Genomic DNA, 23,012 nt, shown 5'->3' with positions numbered 1-23,012 from the left:
CCTGACCCCCTGGACCATCCACCAGCCCTCTCCCCCTGCCAACCCCAGCCTTGTGATACATCCCAGACGTACATGGAAAAACCCCCACCCTCAGACCACAAGTCCAGCTAAGTTATCTTAGACAAGTCATTTAACTGCTCAGAATCACAGGGTCCCATCTGCCTTGTTGACAACAGCAAACACTTAAAAACAAACAAACAACAAAGAAAAAAAAAACTATGTCCAACAATAGAGGGCATTAAATATTACAGTACAGATCCACAAGAGAATGTTATGCATGCAGTAATAACATCACAGAAGAATATTTAGTAACACGGGGAAATGTGCATCAAATATTAAGAGAAAGATGTTTATTATAAACACATTTTTGGTAGAAGAACATACCAATCCAGAAAAAGACCTTCTGTAATCATAGGGCTAAGAGTAATGATTCCTTTTTTTTAAGTTTATTTATTTATTTTGGGGAAGAGAGAGTGTGTGCAAGTAAGGGAGGGAGGGGCCGAGAGAGAGAATCCCAAGCAGGCTCCCCACTGTTAGCACGGAGCCCGACTCAGGGCTCGAACCCACAAACCATGAGATCATGACCTGAGCCGAGATCAAGAGTCGGATGCTCAACCAACTGAGCCACCCAGGCGTCCCAAGAGTAAGGATTCTTTATTCTTTCTCCATACTTCCAAAGTTGTCAACGGTGAACATGTGATACGTTGTAACTAGGAATAAAGTTATTTAAAACATCTCTACCACTCAGGTCACCTTTTTCTTCCTCAAAGAGGACAAGGTTGCAACCAATTGCCATAGCAACCTAATGAAAGGACATGGTGAGTCCATTACATTATCCTACTTATTCCTGCCTACAGTATGTCTTGCCAGCCTTTGAACTTGGAAAAAAAAAAAAACAGAACAGCTAAGAAAACTGGGCTAATGGAGGGTCACTGAGGAGACTCCTGAAAGGTCTATTCTTGGACCCTCATCAGGCCCCACATCGAATGGTTTCCACTGCCCCCCTGGCCCTTCGGTCCATCTAGGAAGAAAGAGTGCCATGTGCCACCCACAGGTCATTGTCTAGCTGCGCCGTGAGCTTGGCTTCCACACTGTGCATTAGTGAAAAGCCTGCCAGCGGAGTCGTGTTCCCATTCAGCAGGTTTTGTCCCCTGGTAATGAGCTCCGTTGGCTCCCTTTCCCCACGCTGGAAAGGGGCAGCCACAGACTGGTGACAGCCAGAGAAGCCCCTTGTGAATGGCCCTTCGAGGAATCCAGAAGCTTGGCAGTGGCTCAGCCACAGGAGTCCAGAGCAAATAATCATTCCAGGGGACTGTATCGGCTTGACTCAAGATGGAATGAATGCTCCCATCTCCCCTGCACTGCATGAAGAGGTCCTGGGCGTGGCCGTAGATAACGCTCATGGCACCAACTGGCGACGTGCAACCCAGAGGCAGGCCTGGCCACCAACGGCCTGTGGCTGAGACTACATGGTCATCATCCCCTTCCCCGCTGACACCCACAGGAAAGAATCAGCTATGAATAAGTCTGTGTTTTACAAATGGAAGTCTTCATAATCCTTTCCATCTCCAGCCCACACTCACATTATTAGGCATATGACCAGATGGCGGGCTGTGACCCCTCTCTCTTAACCAGCTTTGCAAGAGCTGGAACCAGGGGACACACATGCTATTCAACAATGGGTGTGCATCCACACGCACGCTCCCAGTGCCCTCAGACTCCCCTCCTCTCTACAGGCAGTATGTAAGGTCATAATTCATCAGTCCCTTTCAGTAGGTTCCCCAACATACTTCCTCAAGCTTTAAGTGGCTTCAGGAACTAGCTCCCCATTAGAGGAGATAAATGCTAAAATATCCTCAAGGTCACAAACACTTTCTTATGTCCTGTACAACCCATGAATGAACGAGTTATACTCTACATATACTGTGGTCTTCCTAAACTGTTCCTGGAACAATCCAAAGCTTGCATGGGATAAGGCAGCCATCCATTGAGGCCAAACTCTGCAGAAGGCTTACTCTTTCCTGCTCCCTGGAAACACAGACCCATAAAACCAGTTCAGAGACAGTCAGAGAGCCCATCTCAATGGCCACATGTTTTGGAATTTTCCGGATGGACCAGTGCCACCAAGATGTCCATGCACCCAATGGACACTTCCAACTCTAGCTATCACAGAAAGAAAATGGTACCCAAGTAGAAATTTGCCCGAAACATTCTTCCTAACAAAGACTCATGGAAAATCCCATGACGTGGCCTCAGAACTGGAGACGGCCCTTTGCCTCGAATGGTCAGCCCCACCGCCCCTGCCTCCACCGCCCACACACAAAACCAAAGCGCTTCCTCATCCTACTGCTTTGCGCACCAAACCAGGCCCCAGCCAGTGCAGGAAAAGACCCCAACCTAACTCAGCAGGGAGACTTACAAAAGAGGGTTCTAGGCCTCTAGGAGGAAGGACTCCGGAGAAATTTTTCTGCTTGATTCTGTCATCAGAGACAAGAACTCCGCTTTTCATTCCCCCATTTCCTCTCCTGAGCTTTATCTACTTACTGTTAACTGCTACCAGAAAACATCGCTCCCAGGGTCGTAGGATGCCATCAGTCGAGTCCTAGACCAATTGTCTGGCTGGACCTCAGGAGGCTATTTGGCTACATGCCGTGACCCACGTTCTAGTCTCCACACACTCCTTTGGGATCGCTGTCGCTCAAGCTTCAGAAGTAACAAAATGTAAATGACATCCCCAGTACCCACCCTAACCATAGGGGGAGAGGGTCTGGCCATCGTGGGTTGGGGAAGTCCCCTCTCCCACGTCGTGTTCCACAGAGAAGTCATGACCAGGCTCCAGCCCTAGATGGAGAGGCACACGCTTTCCATCCACCTTTCTTACCCTGAGCCCGTTCACAGAGAACCGTGAACATTTGCAGCACAGGTTTTCTTTTTTTTTTTTTTTTTTTTTTAAATTTTTTTTTTCAACGTTTTTTATTTATTTTTGGGACAGAGAGAGACAGAGCATGAACAGGGAGGGGCAGAGAGAGAGGGAGACACAGAATCAGAAACAGGCTCCAGGCTCCGAGCCATCAGCCCAGAGCCTGACGCGGGGCTCGAACTCACGGACCGCGAGATCGTGACCTGGCTGAAGTCGGACGCTTAACCGACTGCGCCACCCAGGCGCCCCTGCAGCACAGGTTTTCAACAAAAGCATTTACTCCACAGCTGGGACAGAAAGTCACAGAGGAAACCCAGCACCGAGCCCCGTAACTGCTCCAAACCCTCCTAGCTCATCAACAGTGGAAGCTGCCCAGGTAGAGAGCTTTCCATCAAATTCTGCTCCGGTTCTAGCTTAACCTAAACCTCTGTGTGATCATTAACTTAATACTTCAAAGCACAGTGCTTCAGGAGGGAAAAAGTTTCCACGGGTAGAAGGAATTCTGCCAAAGCTGAGCGCTCAGGGAGTGGGGACAAGTCTTAGTAATCCACACTTAGTAAACAAGGGATAGAGATGCTCGCCAGGCCCTCACAATACAAATGACCTTGCCACGGTGCCCAAGAGCAGCGAGGACCCCATTTGTTGCAAGAACAGCTCACACGTGGGGAGGTTCCTTAACCCCGTAACCTGTGAGGGGCTTCCAATGTGCCAGTACAAAGTAACAGAGGCTATTACGGTGTGAAATTTAAAACGCACACATACCTTCTTTTTTCCCCTAAATCTCCAGTTCCTGGCACACCCCCCATGCAGAAAGTTACCAGAAGTCACCAACTCTGAAGGATACCAAATGGTTGGGGGGGGGGGGGGGGGGGGGCGATTGTAATCGTCTCTTTGAACTTCAACAGGACAATGACCAGAAGATCAGTTTGATTATTAAACACTGGGGCTTCCAAGGTGTAGACCCCAAACAGACCTCGGTGGCTAATGCCAGATGGCTCAAAGTCCCCATACCCATGGCAGATTAATACGTGTTAACCCTTCCTGACCACGTCTTCCCACTTCGAGCTTCTTCATGCCGGAGCAAAGGAGGACCTCCAAATCTGCCGCACACGGTAATCACCTGGAGAGTCCCAGTGGCACGGCAGACCAACTACACCGGATTTCCTGGGGGTGCAACTCAGGCATCCCCATTTTTCAACCCCGCCCCCTGCAGATGTGCAGCCACGTCGGACAACCGTCAAGAAGCTCGGGGGGGCCCACCTTGCCTTCCTCTGTCAAGGCGCCCCTGCTACTAACAGAGCATGGACCACAGGGGAGCGAACCCGGCACCACCACAGCTCCTACCTATGTAGAGCGAGGAGTCCTTCCTCCGCACGTGGTCGTCGATGTAGGAGACGCCCAGGGGCTGCACGGGGGTAGCACCGATGCCCAGGAGCACCTGGGCCCCAATGAGCAGCAAGTACATCATGTTGGTGGCGGTCCGGCTGCGGCAGATGAGGTCCGGGTCGGGGCCCTGGTCGCCGCCCGAGCCGTTGGCGGCGCAGACGTCGCGGCCCTCGGCGCCCCAGCGGATCTCGCCCGCCTCGTACTTGTACTGGTGGGTCAGGAACTCAGGCAGCGCCGACAGCAATGCTCCCAGGGCCATGACGATGCCGCCGCAGCCGATGAGGCGCGGCCGGTGCCCGCGCGCCCCAAAGTAGCTCACGAAGAGGATGAGCGCCAGGTTCCCGATCTCGAAGCTGCTGGCGATCACGCCCACGTCGGCGCTCTGCAGGTTGAACCTCCGCTCCAGGGTGGTCAGGACGCTCACCTGTGGGGTGCAAAACGAAATCTCAAGGCCAATGCTGACGGACGCCACCCAAGCGGAAGCCCCCTCTGGCCTCGGAGTGCACCTGCCGGGCCGGCCCTGGCCGCTGAGCGGTTTCCACAGGATGCAAAAGTGACTTAAGCAACTTAACCCCGAAGAGTCCTAAAAATGTTTACTTAGTATGACAGCCTTAAGTCAACGGCTAAAAGAATTAACTTTCCCAACTTCCCCAATGGCAAAGGAAGTTCTTTCTTGGCACCTGTTCCATTCCTCAAAGGTTCTGCCTACATTTGGGAAGCACAACTTCCCCTTCCCGACCCCCACTACCATGTACCAGGGCTCATGAGTCCCGGAAAAGCCCTGAAGTCCATCATTACATGCTCCAAAATATACGCTATTTAGAAAGTCCATGCTGGGAGGGCACAGAGGCCATGGGCTTTTTACTAGGTTAGCAAAGCACACCGGAAGAAAATAAAATGAGCCAAAAACCTAGTTGGCAAAATGGATATGCTGGATTAGTTCACTGGGATAATCATTAGCTCGGTTTCCTTCTGGAAATTTCCAACATACATTTCCCTAAAGGCCACCAAGTAAGCACATCCCTGACTTTTCTATGCACTCACTGCAGCCCCTCCCAGGCCTCTTGGATGGAAGATTTTTAAGGCTTTCCCCACCCTTGTATTCTTGTCTGCCCTTCATTTGTTTAACAAATATTTACTAACCTCTCCTGGTGGCTTGGAAATGTCCTAGGGGAAAAAAAGAGAGAGAGAGAGAGAGAGAGAGAGAGAGAGAGAAGGAAGAAAGGATGCCTGGCCTCAAGATGCCACCTAGCAGAAAAGCAAACATGCACAACTAAAACACAAAGTGACTAGATCTTACATTCAGGCTGCAACCATCACATGACTGGGGGGGGGGGCGGGGAGGGCAAGAGCAGATGCATCATTTTAGGGCTTGTGAGGTGGAGAGAAAATGCAAATGGCCTCTACAGGGGGTATTATCACCAAGGGTCCCTGTCCTGGGAGGTCTCATAGCCCTAGCTGGGCAGGAAAGAACGCTCCAGGCAAAAGGAACAGTGTGAGCAAAAGTCATGTGGCATGATTTAATAACAGAATGGAAAATGGTTGGAAAGGTGGATGGGCACCGGATTCTAAAGAGTCACAGATGCCACCCTAAAGAAATGAGACAATCCCATGCAGTGTGGTGGGGGAAAATGCAGAGTATGGAGAGGGGAGCACCTGATTTGAATCCTAGCTCTTACACCCTTAATTAGCTCTAGGATTTCGGTCAAGGTGCTTAACCTGTCCAAGCCTGGATTACTGTGAAACCTAAAAAGTAACAACAACCTAACAGGATGCACACAAAGATTGGAAATAATGAAAGGTCTGTTAGCACAGAGCCGTCTTTCCCTACCTAGCGGGAGCTCGTAGGCAGAGCCAGGACTCTGGGTTCAGAATGTGTGGGTCCATCCCAGCTGTGACCTTGGGCAGTTCACCAGCTGCTTTCACTTTCCTGTCTATAAAATGGGGATAAGAGTGCTACCTCTTAGGGCTGATGCCAGAAATAAACACCCTACAGGTGTAAGTGCTGGGAAGGGCGATCTATAAACCACTGTCACTTATCAGGGGACACCGGTGAACATCAAAGGTTTCTACAGTGGAAAAGATGCCAGGTGTGGCCACGGTGTGACAAATGGATGGTGGAAGAGTAAAGAAAGGAATGTCAGCAAACTTGTAACAAGAGACAAGGAAAGGCCTGAGTCCATACAGTGGCAAGAGAAATGGGCAGAACTTGAGAAACTCCTCTTCGGAGACGCTGGGCTGTGTGTTGCTAAGAAACGGAAAGGAGAGTCGTGTGGATTTAGCCTTCCTCCAAACATATAAATATGTGCACCGTTGTCCACGCATCCACAGCCTCTGACCAGGCGCATGCACAGCTATACCTAGAAGGATTAGCATGCCTTTATTTGCCTTATGAAAAAGAACAGAAGAGCCAAGTGATGGATTCCTCCTTCCCTCCTTTTCAACCCCACATGTTGAAACAGCCTCCTTTAGAGACTCTTAAAAACTGAGAACTGAAGGCTGAAGGTGGGTGGGTGATGGGTATTGAGGAGGGCACCTTTTGGGATGAGCAGTGGGTGTTGTATGGAAACCCATGTGACAATAAATTTCATATTAAAAAAAAAAGAAAAGAAAGAAACAGCCTCCTTTAACCCAGTGGTTCTCAATGCCGCTTTTGGACTGGAAGCACTTAGGAAAGGATTTCAAATGCCTGGTCCCTCCCCAGGTTTCTGACTCAGCTGGTCTCGGGGACAGCCTGGGCCCCAGGATTTTGTTACAGTCCCCAGATGGCTTTGGTCCAGGGTGCACAGCACTAACGCAATGGCACCCGCTACTGTCGTCTTTCCTCCAGCACTGGCCCTGGGGGCGAGCCCTGCAGAGCCACGTTCTAACACGGGTACTGTGACAGGACAGCTGGGTACCCGCTCTGTTGCCCACATTGCAATTCGGATTCCCATTTCCACCGCACTTTCTAGGCAAGTCAAAGCCAGCTCGCGACTCTGACAGCCCTAACTACGCGGCTAGATTATTTTCCCAACACCAAGTGTTTGCAACTGTCGAGAAAAGAAATTTATTAGCAAGTCTGGTCTCCTTAAACTGACTTTCAAATACTGCCAAAGAAGTTCTTTCCGGAAGCTCTGGGTAGGAAAAACAAAGGCTTCATTTATTTACTCCTTTGCTTTGTAACACAAACACGCATGAGAGAGTACGCGCTCTAGCCACGCTTATGATAGGTAATGCCGCGTGGGAGTGCAAAACACAACAGCCTACCTGCCTGGGGGGGGGGGGGGGAGGGGGGCTTCACCCAGGCCTTCATGCTGAGTCTTGAGAGATGCCAAGAAATAGAGGAGGAACACGTGTGGGCAGGGTCCTGTGGGCACACTGGAGTCATCTCAAGCTGCCTGGTGGGCTCTGGAGCCTGGCGACCTCCACCACGGGCGGAGAGGGAGGGTGGACAGGTGGGAAGGTTGGAGCGGAAGCCGTTTTTCATTCCTGCCATGAGGCTTAATGACATACATATTAGGCGGCGGATCTCAAACGTGACAACGGCTCTGTTCTGCCAGGTGCACCCCGTCATAAAGTATCACACAGGTGCGGACACTTCTGATGACAGATAAGGATGGTGAGGATAGAGACAGCTGTGGGCCAAACAAAAAATAATCAGCTCTTCTACAAAGAGCGGACGTCTGTGCCTGCAGCTCCTGTCCTGCTTCGAACCTGCTCTTTGCAGAGCAGCCCATGGGGGTGACAGGTCTTTGCCTCCTTGACCTGTGGCCCCTCACTAGCCTCGGCCATGCAAACATTCTGAAAAGGTGCTTTGTGGATTAGATCAGAGGCAAATGTTTTCACTCACTTAAAACACAATTTTGAGAGGATGGACTAATTAAGTATGCATGAAGCCATAAAACCCACTTGTGGCTTTTATGTGGCAGCGAACAACCCAGCAAGGAGAAAGATGCGTGAAGGGAACAACTGTCTTTACTTAATGGGTAACAGGACTGATGGAAAGCGTCTTGAGTCTCTGGGAGCACGTGTTCGAAATACAACTTCCCAAACCCTGAGAGGAGACCCAGGAAGGAGCTTGAGATTTTCTAAGACTTGGCGGGGGCGGGGGGAAGGGGTCTCAGATGCCCAGCTGGGGCAGAAAACCACCAAGATTCCAGGTGTCCTCACCATCCATCCCGAGCTGCGCTGCTCAAACCTCAGAGGCAGTAAAATCCCCCGGAAGGGTATCACTCACTGCCAGATTCCAACCTCCGAGTTTCTGATGCGGTGGGGCTGGGAATTTCTAGCTCTCAGCAGCTCCCAGGTGGTGTCGATGGTGCTCCGGGGACCACGCTTTGAGAACCACTGCTCTATACTCAACAAACCTACCCTGCTCAAGATTGAAGAGTTTCTTTTGTTAAATTAAATACAAATCACAAGCACTCTCTCATTTTCAGTTCATAGGGACGTACTCACGTGGCAACACTGGGGTTGCATTTTGGGGGAGCTCACCCCTTTAGAGGGCTTGAGGCACACTCAGGCCAACCGCAGCGAGGGGGGCCCAGCCCAAAAAGGAGACCTTCAGTCCATGCTGTCGCAAGTCCCCTCAGCCGGGAGGTACCGAGAGACCACGGCCACCTACAGAGGAGCCCTCCCTCACCTTCAAAAAGTGCCGAGGGTGTCAGGAACTCAGGGAATGAGAAGCTCTTGGGATCAGCAGCCAAGGGTCAGGACAGCCCCCAGGAACCTTCCCAGAGGTCTGTTCGCTTTCTTACTCTGGCTTAGGGCGTGGCCTCAAGTAGAATCACCTGGGGGGGCTTTTGAAAACCCAGTGCCTGCCCCACCCCCACCCCCAGCACTCTCCCGTAATTTAAGAGAGATGGGCCCCGGTGTGCGTATTTTCAAAGCTCCCAGCGATTCTAAGACACAGGCAGGCAGGGGTCTGTGTGTGCGCAGACATGCCGTACGGACACAGCAGAGGCGTCGCACCTGCACGGATCTTTACACCATGCAACACGCTCCTCTGGGGGCAGCATGGGAGCAGGGAAGCCTGGAGGTCCTGTCTGCCTCGGACGGCACTTGGCAGATCCTGCCGAGCCTGTCTGCACATCAGGGCAGCGGGGATAACGATGCTTGCCCGAGCGAGCATTAGGAGGCCACGCCTCAGGGCTGCCAGCACACAGTAGGTGCACATAAAAACGCTGCCCTCGTCACTCGTGTGCATGCTCTGTGTGACTCCCATTCCAGAGTGCCCGCTCCGTGGCAAGGTACAAGAAACAGAACTATGAGAGACCGTCCCTACCCCGTGGGATTTTATAATCTGGGGAGAGCAGAAAGCAGCCACCAAAGAACACCACAGCCCACCATACAGGGGGGCAGAGTGGCAGAAGGTTCGAGAGAGTGAGAGCAGGTGTTCGGTGGCACGAGAAGGAAAATATATCTAGGATTCTGGGATGCAATAAGGATGAACGGGGGGTGGGGGAGGGGGGGGTCACAACATTCCAAGAGCAAAGATCAGTGGGGCGTGGGCGGTACAGTCCAGATCACCCTGGGGTAAGTCGCGGTGGGGGAGACCTTTTGGGCTCAGGGCACTGTGAGGAATAATCAGAAAGAAAACAACCTTGAAGGCCAGACGGAGGGTCTGCCCTTGATTTGGAGGTCAATGGGGAGCCAAGGGAGGTTCTTGAGCGGGAGCAACATTATCCAGGCAGTGAGGCATAGCATGGAAAGAGGAGAAATTGCCCTGGCAGTGATCTCAGCAGTACAGGTGGGTAATGAGGCTTCAGCAGGGTAGTGCTGGCAGAACGTCAGAGGGCGCCCATGGGAGAGGTGCAGGAGCAGGGACACAGGGCAGAGCGGGCAGCTGAGGAGGCCTGGAGAAAGGAAGGTACAGCAAAAGGACCTCGCAGGGGGGGTGGTGGAGGGGGGGTCCTCCTCTGGCTGGAAGGAGCCCGTGAATGTGGAGAAGACCCATCTCGAAGCACTTCTGTCGGAGGGGCATGGGATGTGAGAGCGCAGCAGGCTGCCCCAAGGAACTTGGAGGAAGCCTCGCCCTTGAACTCTGGTGCCCAGCAGCAGGGTCCAGGTCAGGGACCAGGTGCAACAACAATGCAGGAGATGTCAAGCTCACGCTGAACTGTAGTCACCTAAAGGAAGTGTGGTCCCCTTGCAGCGATTCCTGAACAGGGATCAGCACCTTTTTTTTTTTAATGTTTGTGTATTTTTGAGGGGCGGGAGGCAGACGGAGAATTTGAAGAGAGAGCTGGATTCAGGGCTCAAACTCATGAACCATGAGATCATGACCTGGGCCGAAGTCGGATGTTTAACCGACTGAGCCACCCAGGCGCCCAGCACACTTTTTCTGCAAAGGGCCACACAGTAAATATCTGAAGCTTCCGGGCTACACAGTTCCCATAGCAACTACTCACCCTGCCATCTTGGCACAAAAGCAGCATCCATAGGCAATATGGAAACGATGGATGTGGCTGTGTTCCAATAAAACTTTATTAACAAAAACAAGCAGTGGGCTGGATTTGGCCACAGGCCACAGATTCCCCCAACTCCTTGTTCTACTGTTCTCTGTCAATCCAGCTTGGGAAATCACGTTATTCCTATGTCTGCCAGTAAAAGCGCTGGCCCTTTATAACAACTTTGTGAAGCATTCCTGCTGCTGGCACAGAAAAGTCAATCTAGGCAAGTCTTTAATGCAAGCTTTTTAATTCCGTGAAAGTAATTTGCAAGGCAGCTTCAATTTCTTGTCTGATGCGCCAAGGGCACGCCTTCCTGCAGTAAGGGAGGGGGTGGTGCGGAAGGGGCTTAACCACTTAGGCCCAGACAACACTGTCCTGTGCTGAAGCCATAGCAGGAATCCCATCAGGTGAATGAGGCACCCTGGGTGGTTTTGTTTTTCATCTGAACAGCAGCTGCTTGGAGCACGTAATTTAGGGCACAAGGGAAATGCTACACGCAAGGCATTCACTTGTGAATTCCAGGATGGGAGGTTTGCAGAACCAGGGGACAGAAGACAGGGCCTCTGGTAATTGACCCGGGGCGGGGGGGGGGGGGGGGGGGAGCGGGAAACAGGCTGCTCGCCTGCTCCACAGGTCAGCCAGGCAAGAGAGACATTAAGTCAATATTGTTTTCTTTCTGGTGGATGATTTAACCTGTATTATGACCACATAATAAATGGCTGTCATCCTCCAACCATTTTTCGCAAAAAGCAGAGTAAGAATTATGCAGAGGGGGCGCCTGGGTGGCGCAGTCGGTTAAGCGGCCGACTTCAGCCAGGTCACGATCTCGCGGTCCGTGAGTTCGAGCCCCGCGTCAGGCTCTGGGCTGATGGCTCAGAGCCTGGAGCCTGTTTCGGATTCTGTGTCTCCCTCTCTCTCTGCCCCTCCCCCGTTCATGCTCTGTCTCTCTCTGTCCCAAAAATAAATAAAAAACGTTGAAAAAAAAATTTAAAAAAAAAAAAAAAAAAAAGAATTATGCAGAGAATCTCTGATTTAGACATAACTCTGGCCTCCGGTCGACACCAAAGCCATCAGTATGTGTGAGGGGGCCGGAGGAAAACACAACAGATTCAGGGAGCCAAATGGCCGTAGGCAAAGCATTTAATTTAATACACCTGCAACTCCTTCCCCCCTCCCCCCCCACCCACCCCCCCCCCCCCCCCGTCTGTGATGTGGAGAAGGCAATCCTGCCCTCACAGCTTGCCACGAGGTTCAAATGTGGGGGAGTGTTTTGTCAGGTGCCTGGTGTTGCGAATATGCAACATGGCCCTCCCCTTCCTCAGCAACATCCTGAGAGTCCAGAGACTCTCTCTTTATGTAGAGCAACGATGTTTCCTCTGGTCACCCCAAGTGAGGGTCGTCACCTGGCTTTCCTTAGGCCTCACTGGTCTCTGCTCTAAGCCTCTGTCTCTGCCATTCCCTGCACCCTTCTCTATTCATGATCTGCATCTTTCCCAGACTATTTTTCCTTCTACATCCCATTAGTTTCTCTCTTCTCTCTCTCTCCTGCTAACTCTCTTCCCTAAATAGCCCTAAAGTACAATGAAAACACACTTTTTATTGCTCCTTATATTTAGCAAAATCTTATGTTCAATTAATTCTATGAGAAAGGATAACATTTTATGATTCCCCTAAAACAGCATCTCTAAATCTAATGGCTTCCTGCTTCTAAATCTCATCGTCGATTCTTCTCTATGGCTCTGTGGTCCATCATGGAAAAAACAAAGATTCTCCATCCCTGGGCAATAGAATGTTCTTCCACTCTGTTACTGAGCTTTAAAGTCATTACCAGAAATGTTCGCATCAGGCTATTATTAATAATTTGTGTTTAGCACCTTTTATACAAATAACTTCAGTCATGCTTTCAATTCACAATGGATGTGATGCCAGGTTTCCTCTGTGAGAGAAACTTCAAGAACAATAAGAGTTAAATGATTTCCTCAGCATTCAACAAAATTGTTTAGAGGACCAGACACAGTATTTTTTTTAATGTGTACTTATTTTTGAGTGAGAGAGAAAGAGTGGAGAGGGGCAGAGAGAGAGGAAGACACAGAATCCTAATCAGGCTCCAGGCTCCAAGCTGTCAGCACACAGCTCAACACAGGACTCGAACCCACGAAATGCAAGATCATGACCTGAGCCAAAGTCGGACACTTAACCCACTGAGCCACCCAGGCACCCCAGGATCAGACACAGTGCCTTAAGAAAGAAATTTCTAACACACTAACAACTCACGCATACCAACACTCTCCCCTCAGGCAGAATTGTGTTCACTGAATTAAACTTCTCTACATGCCCGAGGGTGCAGGCTTACCGTCAGCTGAGTGAAAAACCCAGCCCTGAATACCTGTGCCGCACCGGCAGAATCACGGAGATGGAAGCTATGAAAACAGACAATGATCACAAAGGATGAACAAGTTCGAAGACAGTCCAAAGACACAGCGTAGTATACTACGTACAAATTGTTTCTACCAGAACAGGGTACAAAACCATTACGTATAAATTCCTCAACAGCAAGCCACCAGACAGGTATTTAAGTTCTAATACCCACGTCCTGATTACCAAGATAATCTGCTTCTGCTTAATTATAGCCTCTCCAAGAAATGAACCCCACAAATAAGCTGATAAGAAAATAATACGTTCACCAAAGCCTGCACATCCAGGTGTAAGATAAACACAGATCAGAACAAAACAACGCCTGTTTCATGTGCATGGCTAAAAAGCTTCTAGCGTAAGAAAGTCGCAACTTTGGTGTCAGAGCCGTTGAAGGAAACAGTCACACACAGTAAGAGTTCATCTTCCTCAGTCCGCTCACAGCAATCTCAGCAACTTGCTCTGATTCGCCGTCCATCCTTCTGGTGCATCTCAGGCATGAAACACCCTCGGCTTTGCCTAAGACACGCAGCGATTGGTCACGGGAACAATGGACGTCACTCCTACTAAAGTGGATGTTGAGGATGATCTAGCCCGTTGCTCACACTTTACTGGGAGGGACCAGAAGCCCGGAGGAATGAAGTCACTTGCCCAGCATCGTACACCTGTACCTCACAGAGATGTTTCCTGATGCCCAGCCCAGCTCTGAGCACTGCCCCCCCCCATATTAAAATAAAAGCAAACCTAACGCTCCTGGGGTCTCACTCTACCATGAGTAAAACAGTCTACTACTTGTGGAATGCATGTTACCTTGTCCAAGGTGCTAAGTATGCGGTACCAATAAACACCAAACGAAGTACCAAAGGTACCAAAGCTGTAACTGAACAAAGTCGTGGAGAGGTTATCACTGGGGCAGGTGGGACAACACTGCCTCTTCCTGCCAAAGCCAGAGGCGGGATCCTGCTCAGAGGAAGCATAAGGGAGGGAATGCAGCCATAAGATGCCCAGCTGACCTCCACCCAGGGAAGGAGCCTCCCTCCCTCCCACTCAGCATGGGTCCTTCTGCCCACCCACCCGCCCTCCTTGTCTCCTGGATACCTTTCTTCACCTCTCTGCCCTCTTTCCACCCTCTCCAGCTGCTCCTTCTCTATCCTATCCACAAATATGCCCAATTCTCATCCACAGGAAACAACTTAAGATCCCCTTCCTTTATCAATTCATCCATCAGTGGACGCTTAGGTGGCTTCCATATCATGGCTTTTGTAAAGAACACTGTGATAAACACAGGCGTGCATAGACCTTTTCGAGTTAGTGTTTTCCTTTTTTGGGAGGTAAATGCCCAGTAGTGGTATTACTGGATCATCTGCTAATTCTATTTTTAATTTGTTCAGGAACCTCCATCCTGTTTTCCGTAGCGGCTACATCAATTTACATTCTTGTCACTGCCATTCTTCTCGCCTTCCATCAAGAGGCATAAGAAGGGGCCTGGGTGGCTCGGTCAGCGAAGTGTCTGACTTCAGCTCAAGTCATGACCTCATGGTTCATGGGTTTGAGCCCCACGTCAGGCTCTGCTGATAGCTCAGAGCCTGGAGCCTGCTTCGGATTCTGTGTCTCCCTCTCTCTCCCTCTCTCTCTCTCTGCCCCTCCCCCACTTGCATTCTGTATCTCTCTCTCTCTCTCAAAAATAAACAAACATTAAAAAAAAGAAGAGGCGTAAAGAAAGTCCACACTTGCAGGGTAGACTTCCCTGTTTTCTATGTTCAAGTCAACCCCATGAGTTTGGGCTTCCCTACTGTGCTATGGCCATGGGACAATGCCCTTGATAAAGGTCCCCACTGAGTTCCTATTTCCTAAATGTGATTGCTATTTTCCCCACCCTTCTCACGCAGATCTTCTCTGATTTCTGACACAGGACACAAACAACTTGCTGTCCCCCACTTTCCCCATCCCCTGCCACCTGCTCCCCACCTCCTCCTCTTCTCTTGTTCTCTATGGCCAAGGTCACAACCAACTGTTTATGAGTCACTATACAACCCCGCGGGGGGATCCGTACATTCCCTAGTCTGTCTCCAGCATACCGATGGCACCCCAGCTCTCCCCGCAGCCATACTGCACCTCCATGCTCCAGACCTCTCTGGAGGATAACCACAGCACCCAGCCTCCACGGGTCCCAACACGGAATTCTGCTCTCCACCCCTTCCAACACCCTTGCCCCGGGATCAGCAAGCCCAGCTCTTCTGATCTCTCCCTCTACGAACATGAGTTATTTCCCTGACATCTGCTAGGTCCCAGGTCCCAGAAACCTGACAGTCAGCCCTGGCTCCCTACCCCACCTGTCCCCAGTCAGTTCGCTACTTAAAACCCCGGTTGATGCCCACTGCCAACCAGAAAAGTCCAAGCTCCTGGCCTCGGGGTAGCAGACCCCAACATCTGGCCACATTCTGCCGCCCTGCCTCCCCAACTCAGCAATCCCTAGCTGCACCTTCCTACACTGGCCTGGATCGGTCTCAGCGCCCAGCTTTCGATTTTCACAGGGGCCAAAATACCACCCAGCTCACGCCACTCACTTCAGAGATCCCTACTCGGCCACCAATCCACCTCCTCCGTGAATCCCCCCTGCCTCCACCTTCTCCCTTGCAACCACAACACTTGATTCAGACTCCCCTGTAGTCATCATTCTGGTACACCTGGCGTCCCTCAGGAAGGCTGAACGTTCCCTGGGGACAAGGACCGTCTTCCGTCTGCAGCCCACAGAGCAGCGCGTACAGCAGTGTGAGACGTATGCTCTCCTGCACAAAGGCGTCCTGCCGAGGAGGTGAGTGAGCACTGAATCCAGCCGGTACTCGGGTCCCCCCAGGTGTGTGCACCAGAGGACGGAGCATTGATTTCCCGTTGGCACGATGGCTCCATTCGGGTGAGTGCAGCCTGGGCTGATGAGCACACATGGAACGTTCCCGGCCCTCCCAGAGCTCCCCGGTGGCCCTTTGCTTTGCGCAAGTACCTAAATAAGCATCTCAGCCAAGCTGCTCTGTCCATTCCTGGAGGTGCCTGATGCAAGGGAACTCTGGAAATGGTGGCAATTGGGCTAATTAAGTTCTTGGAAACAAACACAAGTGGGCAGACCCGGGCTCGAACTCAATATGGTGTGTGAGCGGCACCAGGCATTTCAGGCAGTTCCTGGGGCTGGGAGGAAAAACACAGGCGCCCAAGACAAAGACTGACTAACATTTGGCCTCAATGAGACACAAAGCCATCTGTTCCTTGGGTCCCCTGCAGTCTTTCGTGCTCACGCCACAATTACTCCGAGAGCTGCCCTCGTTTCCTCTAAACGTCAAGCATCACTCAGTAAAGATGATCCGAGGGTCAGATGAATAGACTATGCACAAAGTACCAGGCCATGGATATGGGCGCTAAGACAGGCAGCAAATAAGATTAGTAAAGATCAGTAAAGATGAGGGGTGCCTGGGTGGCTCAGTCGGTTAAGCATCTTGACTCTTGGTTTCGGCTCAGGTCATGCTCTCATGGTTTGTGAGTTCAAGTTCCACACCAGGATCCACCCTGACAGTGCAGAGACTGCTTAGGATTCTCCCTCTCCCTCTCTCTCTCTCTGTGCCTCTCCAGCTTGTCACGCACACACACATGCATGCTTTCTCTCTCTCTCAGAATAAATAAGCTTAAAAAAAAAAAAAAAGAATTAAAAAAAGAAAAAAAGAGATTAGTAAAGATGATCCCCAGGTCAGATGAGCTGACTGTGTGGAAAGTACCAGGCCAAACGGTATGGGAGCTAAGATAGTAAATAAGATAGAGTCCCTCCCTCAGTAAACTAATAATCAGAACTACCATTTTATAACATCTACAGTGTGTCAAACACAGCCTCTATCACTCTGTGTATGTGAAATCCATTTTGTCCTTACGACAACCCCATTAGGTAGGTACTATTTTTTTTTTTTAAGATTTTTTTAAGTCATCTCTACACCCAACATGGGGCTCAAACTCACAATCCTGAGATCAAGAGTCACGTGCTCTCCTATTTTAGTACATGTGCTGCCGAAGCGAGCACAAGTCACGTGCTCTCCTGATTGAGCCAGCCAGGCACCCCAGGTAGGTATTGTTATTATCCCCATTTTACAGATGCAGTCACAGAGGCCCAGAAGTTAAGTAACTTGACCAAGGTCTCATAGGTAAGTAAACGGCAGGGCCAGGAGTCAAGCCCAGACAGTCCAGGTGTCAGAGTCCATCCTATTTAACTGCCACATGATGTTTGCTCTCTAGAAGACGGAAAAAGACAACGGAGCTGGAATGGCAGCGTGAGAAACGCGACAAAGTCTCTCAAGAACAATAAGGGGCACCTGGGTGGCTCAGCTGGTGAAGCATCTGACATCGGCTCAGGTCATGATCTCGCAGTTCAGGAGTTCAAGCCCCTGACAGCTCAGAGCCCGGAGCCTGCCTCAGGTTCTGTGTCTCCCTCCCTCTCTGCCCTCCCTCTCCCTCCCTCTCTCTCTCAAAAATAAATAAACATTAAATTTTTTTTAAAAAGAACAATGATAAACCTGGACAAAATTGTAAAACAAAACAAAGAACACTATTTCAAGACTCTGGAAATCAACAGGCACTGAGGAACATTTGTTCATGAAAACTTCTGAGCCTCTGGTGACGATGGGGAATCCGGGCTCTTTCCCTCCCGTGCCCCTCCCATGTTAGCTTGGCACAGCTGTTCTATCACGCGGGTTGGCCATGCAAACCCGCAGCCTCGCGGTTGGAAGGAGGCCACTTGATCTGAAGTGGAACCTGAAAACCCCCACTCAGGGGCGTTGTCAGTAAAGATAGCAATCCCGATGGCAAATGAGTGGCAAACATCAGCTACTCTGCGGTCGCGATGCTGGTTGGGGCAAGCAACAGACCGGTGGACTAGACAGAAACTCAACAGCAAGATCAGCCATGACAGTCTTTGATAAGCTCTCCATAGAGCTCTGGTTGACTGAAAGGACGTGTGGAAGCGGAGGAGAAACGAGACGGTTCTCGCTCTCTACTCCTTCCTGGCAGACTGGGAGCCTGTGTGCGTAGACAAAGGAGGTGCAAAAGGACCCAGAAGAAAGTAAAAGCTGGGGAAACTTAAAAACTGCCCTAATTCTGAATGCAATCTTAGTGCTTGAGGCATTTGAAAATGCACTCTGACTATGCAGACACAGAGGCAACCCCTAGGAAGCCAGACTTTAAAATAAAAATAAGAGTGGGGCGCCTGGGTGGCTCAGTGGTCGAGGGTCCCACTTCGGCCCAGGTCATGATCTCACGGTTTGTGAGTTCGAGCCCCACGTCTGGCTCTGTGCTGACAGCTTGGAGCTTGGAGCCTGCTTCTCATTCTGTGTCTCTCTCACTCTGCTCCTTCCCTGCTCACACGCTCTCTCTCAAAAATAAAGAAAGATTAAAATTTTTTTTTAATTTTTTTTTTTAATAAAAACAAGAGTTACAGAGAGGGAGGGAGGCACACCATAAGAGACTCTTGGATACTGAGAACAAACTGAGGGTTATGGGGGGTGGGGGAGTGGGGAAAGTGGGTGATGGGCACTGAGGAGGGCACCTGTTGGGATGAGCACTGGGTGTTGTATGAAAACCAATCTGTCAATAAGTTATATTAAAAATAATAAAAATAAAAATAAAAACAATAACTTACAACATGCAAAGAAATAAAATAAAATAAAATAAAATAAAATAAAATAAAATAAAATGAAATGAAATAAAATAAGAATTTACAACATGCAAAGAAAAAACAGGAACCAAAAATTAAAAACAAAATACACCATGGCCACACACCGCAGAAAAGGTAGATATCACAGTCTTAGTTCAGGCAGGTAATTAAACAGAGTAACATCAAACCATGGGTAAGAATGGGTGGCATTGAGGGAGGGACAGAAAACCAAATCCAGTGTTGTTACAGTATATTATCTAAAATGTCCAATTTTCAACAAAAGATTCAGTCATGCAAAAACAAACAGAAAAGCATAGCCCTTCCTTACTCAAGAGGAAAAGAAAAGACAATAAAAGTCATCTGGGGGCACCTGACTGGCTCAGTCAGAGGAGTGTGCAACTCTTGATCTCAGGTCATGAGTTCAAACCCCACACTGGACATAGAGGTTACTTAAATTGAAAAAAAAAAAAAAAATAGAATTAAATGTGAGTCATCTGAAAATGGGCCCCCAATGTTGGACACAGCTGACAAAACCTCAACACATCTACTATTAAATATGTTCAAAACATTACAGAAATCCATGTTTGAATAATTAAATAGCAATATTATATTAATAATCTAACAGATTATCTGAATAAAGACACAGACCTCTCTCTCTCTCTCTCTCTCTCTCTCTCTCACACACACACACACACACACACACCCCAAATGGAAATCCTAGAGTCGAAAAGTATAGTAATTGAAATGAAAAATTCACTAGAGAGGCTCAGTATCAGATTTGAGATGTCAGATGAAAGATCAGTGAACTTGAAGATAAATTAATAACTATTGTCAATCTGAAGAACCAAGAAGAAAAACAAACAGAATCTTTATAGATTCAAGAATCTCAATAAACCCCAAGTACAACAAAAGCAAGGAGCTCCATGCCCAGAAACATAGTCTGTTCACATATATGTTGAAAGGTAGAGACCAACGAAAATCTTCAATGCAGCAAAAACAGAAACAAAAACAAAACACAAGAGATCCTCAATAAAATTAACAGCTTACTTTTCATCAGAAAAAAACATAGGTCAGAAAGCAATGGAATAGTATATTTAGAGAACTGAAAGAAAAAACTTTCAAATAAGAATTCCATATCCAGCAAAACTATCATTTGAAAATGAAGGCAAAATAAAGATATTCCTAGATAAACGAGGACTGGGAGAATTCATTGCTAGCAGATCTTCCTTACTTATAATACTAAAGGAATCCTTAAAGTGGAAAGAAAACAATACCATACAGTAACTCAAATATACACAAATAAAGAGTACTAGAAAACTTCAATATGGGTGTTAAGTACAAAAGGCTATTTAAATATATTTTTCCCTTAACTTCTTTATTTTTTAAAATTTATTTTTATTTATTTTTGAGAGAGAGAGCACACACACGCGCATGTGCGTGCATGAGCAGGGGAGGGAGACAGAATCTGAAGCAGGCTCCAGGCTCCACGCTGTCAGCACAGAGCCCAAGGCAGGGCTCAAACTCACAAACCATAAGATCATGACCTGAGCCGAAGCTGGATGCTTAACCAACTGAGCCACCTAGGCGTGCCCATCTTAACTTCTTTAAAAGGCTGAAGATTGCATAAAACAATAACACTGCATTCATTGTTAAGATTCATCACACATATAGATGTTATATACTTGATAATATCACAAACAAGGGAAAGTAATAGATCTGTACTGGCGCAAACGTTTCATATTTTACAGGAATTAAGTTAGTGCTGATCTGAAACAGATTGTGATGACTTTAGATGCATACTGTAGAAGCAATCACTAAGAAAATAATTCAAAACATAGGGAGAAAAGGAATTAAAATGAAACTCAAGAAAATATCTATTTAACACAGAATAAGGCAATAAAGAAGGAACAGAGTAATAAAAAAGACATGAGACAAAATAAATTATGAAATGGCAGATATACACCCAACCACACCAACCTTAAGAGCCCCAAAACACATGAAGCAAAAATTGACAAAGTGAAAGGAGAAATAAACAATTCAGTGATAACAACTGGACACAGTAATATCCCTCTCAGTAACTGATAAAACAACTAGTCAGAAAATCAGTAAGGTTAAAGATAATTTCAGCACCACTTCCTTCCGATGATCTTCCAATCATTTCAGCAGTGAAATGGCAAAGGACTCAATTTTAATAGGCAAGTAATTTAAAAAGACAATTTCACCAAAGACGACATGTAAATGTCTAATAAGCATTTCAAAAGATGCTCAGCATCATTCTTCTTTAGGGAAATTCAAAGGTGCCACTACCCACCCACCAGAATGGGTATATAAACAAAACAGAGACAATACCAAGCATTCACACGCATGTAGAGGGACTGGAGCCTCCTGTGTTGCTTGTAGGAATGTAAAAGATAAAATGGTCACAGCCACTTTTGGAAAACAATTGGGCCTTTCTTAAAAAGTTACATTATGAGGGGCACCTGGGTGGCTCAGGTCAAGATCTCATGGTTCATGGGTTGGAGCCCCGTGCTGGGCTCTGTGCTGACAGCTGGGAGCTTGGAGCCTGCTTCAGACTCTGTTTCTCCCTCTCTCTCTCTGCCCCTCCCCCACTCACACTCTATCTCTCTCTCTCAAAAAATAAATAAAAACATTAAAAAAAAGTTATATATGAATTTAGATGCCCCAAGAATTCCACCTCCAAGCAACCCAAGAGGACTGGAAAACACATGTCTACACAAAGACTGTGACAGCAGTATTCATAATAGCCCTAAACTGGAAACAACCCACATTTCCCATCAATGGTCAATGGATAAACAAAACATGGTATAGCCATAAAGCCAACACTAATCCAGTCCAGTTAATATAATATCTACTAAATCTGAATACCAAAGAATAGTCTTTAGCAATGAAATGGAGCAAAGTACCAATAAATGCTACAGCCTAGATTAACCTCAGGGGCGCCTAGGGGGCTCAGTCGGGTAAGCATCCAACTCTTGATTTCACTTCAGGTCATGATCTCACAGTTTGTGAGTTCGAGCCCTACATCAGGTTCTGCGCTGATAGCACAATACGGAGCCTGCTTGGGATGGAGCCTGCTTGGGATTCTCTGTCTCTCTCTGTCTCTCTGTCTCTGTCTCTCCCTCTCTGCCCCTCACCCCACTTGTGCTTTTTCTCTCAAAAATAAACTTAAAACAACAGATTAACCACAAAAAGGTCACGCTAATTGAAAGAAGCTAGAGGTAAAAGGCTGTATATTGTATTATTCCATGTACACGAAATGTCCAGGAAAGGAGGAAGGGAGAGAGAAAGAAGGAAGGGAAGAGGAAGGAAGGAAGGAAGGAAGGAAGGAAGGAAGGAAGGAAGGAAGGAAGGAAGGAATAGAGAGAAGGAGGGAGAAAGAGGGTAGTCTCAGGCTAGGATGGGGTGGGGCCTGACTGCAAACAGGCATGAGCAAACTTTTGGAAGTGATGGAAAGGTTTTAAAACTGGACTATGGTGTTGTTGCATGATTTTGTAACTTAACTAAAAAATCATTTAATTGTATACTTAGAATGGATGGATTTTATGGTATATTAAGTTATGCCTCAAAAAAATGGGGGGAGACAAGAAGACAATAGGTACAAATAGCTAAAAAGTTAAGGCAGAATGCGCGAGTGAAGGAACAACACGGGGGAGGTTCGCGAAAGGCTTTCCACAGGAGGAATCATGGAAGTGAGGTCTTGTAGAACAAGCAGAAAGTGGACAGGTTAAGAGGAAAGAAAGGGAATCCGAGTGGAGAGAATCTAAGAAGCAAATGAATGGAGGTTGGAAAGGCTGAGGCATGTTTGGTGACCCGTGCACCATCCGGTTTGCTGAAGCATAGTGGCAGGGGGAGGTCAGGAGGGGTGGGGAGAGTGACATCCATAAGATGGTCTCCCTTTCTGGCCCTCGGTCAGCTTCCAATCTAAACCACTTTCTCTCCACGTTCTAGAACAGTAGTTACGGACTTGGTGTGAGTCTGGCAATTTAGGAATCACCCAAGTGATGTCCAGAGCTCCAGAAGATTCTGGGATACATTTGGGGTGGGGTCCAGGAGTTGCCCTCTTGAAATCTCTCTGGGAGACTCTGATGCTATTTAAAACTCATGGAAGGCCTGCCCCCAAAGAGCTCCAAGCAGCTCTTCAGCTGGAAACATA

The 23,012-nt window shown here is 48.4% G+C and overlaps 1 protein-coding gene across 4 annotated transcripts in view; it reads right to left on the bottom strand.

The window, feature by feature from the left end:
* The window catches only part of SLCO3A1 (solute carrier organic anion transporter family member 3A1), a 313,852-nt gene that overhangs the window by 244,111 nt on the left and 46,729 nt on the right, over positions 1–23,012 (bottom strand). For all 4 annotated transcript variants that reach the window (XM_058736684.1, XM_058736683.1, XM_058736685.1 and 1 more), the window contains exon 2: positions 4,265–4,730. In XM_058736684.1, coding sequence (XP_058592667.1) covers positions 4,265–4,730 — 466 coding nt within the window. The remainder of the gene's footprint in view (positions 1–4,264; positions 4,731–23,012) is intronic.

Source organism: Neofelis nebulosa, chromosome 7 (assembly GCF_028018385.1).
Source record: "Neofelis nebulosa isolate mNeoNeb1 chromosome 7, mNeoNeb1.pri, whole genome shotgun sequence".
NCBI lineage: Eukaryota > Metazoa > Chordata > Mammalia > Carnivora > Felidae > Neofelis > Neofelis nebulosa.
Note: the sequence above shows the minus strand (reverse complement) of the source record. Positions and strands in the feature narration are given on the sequence as shown.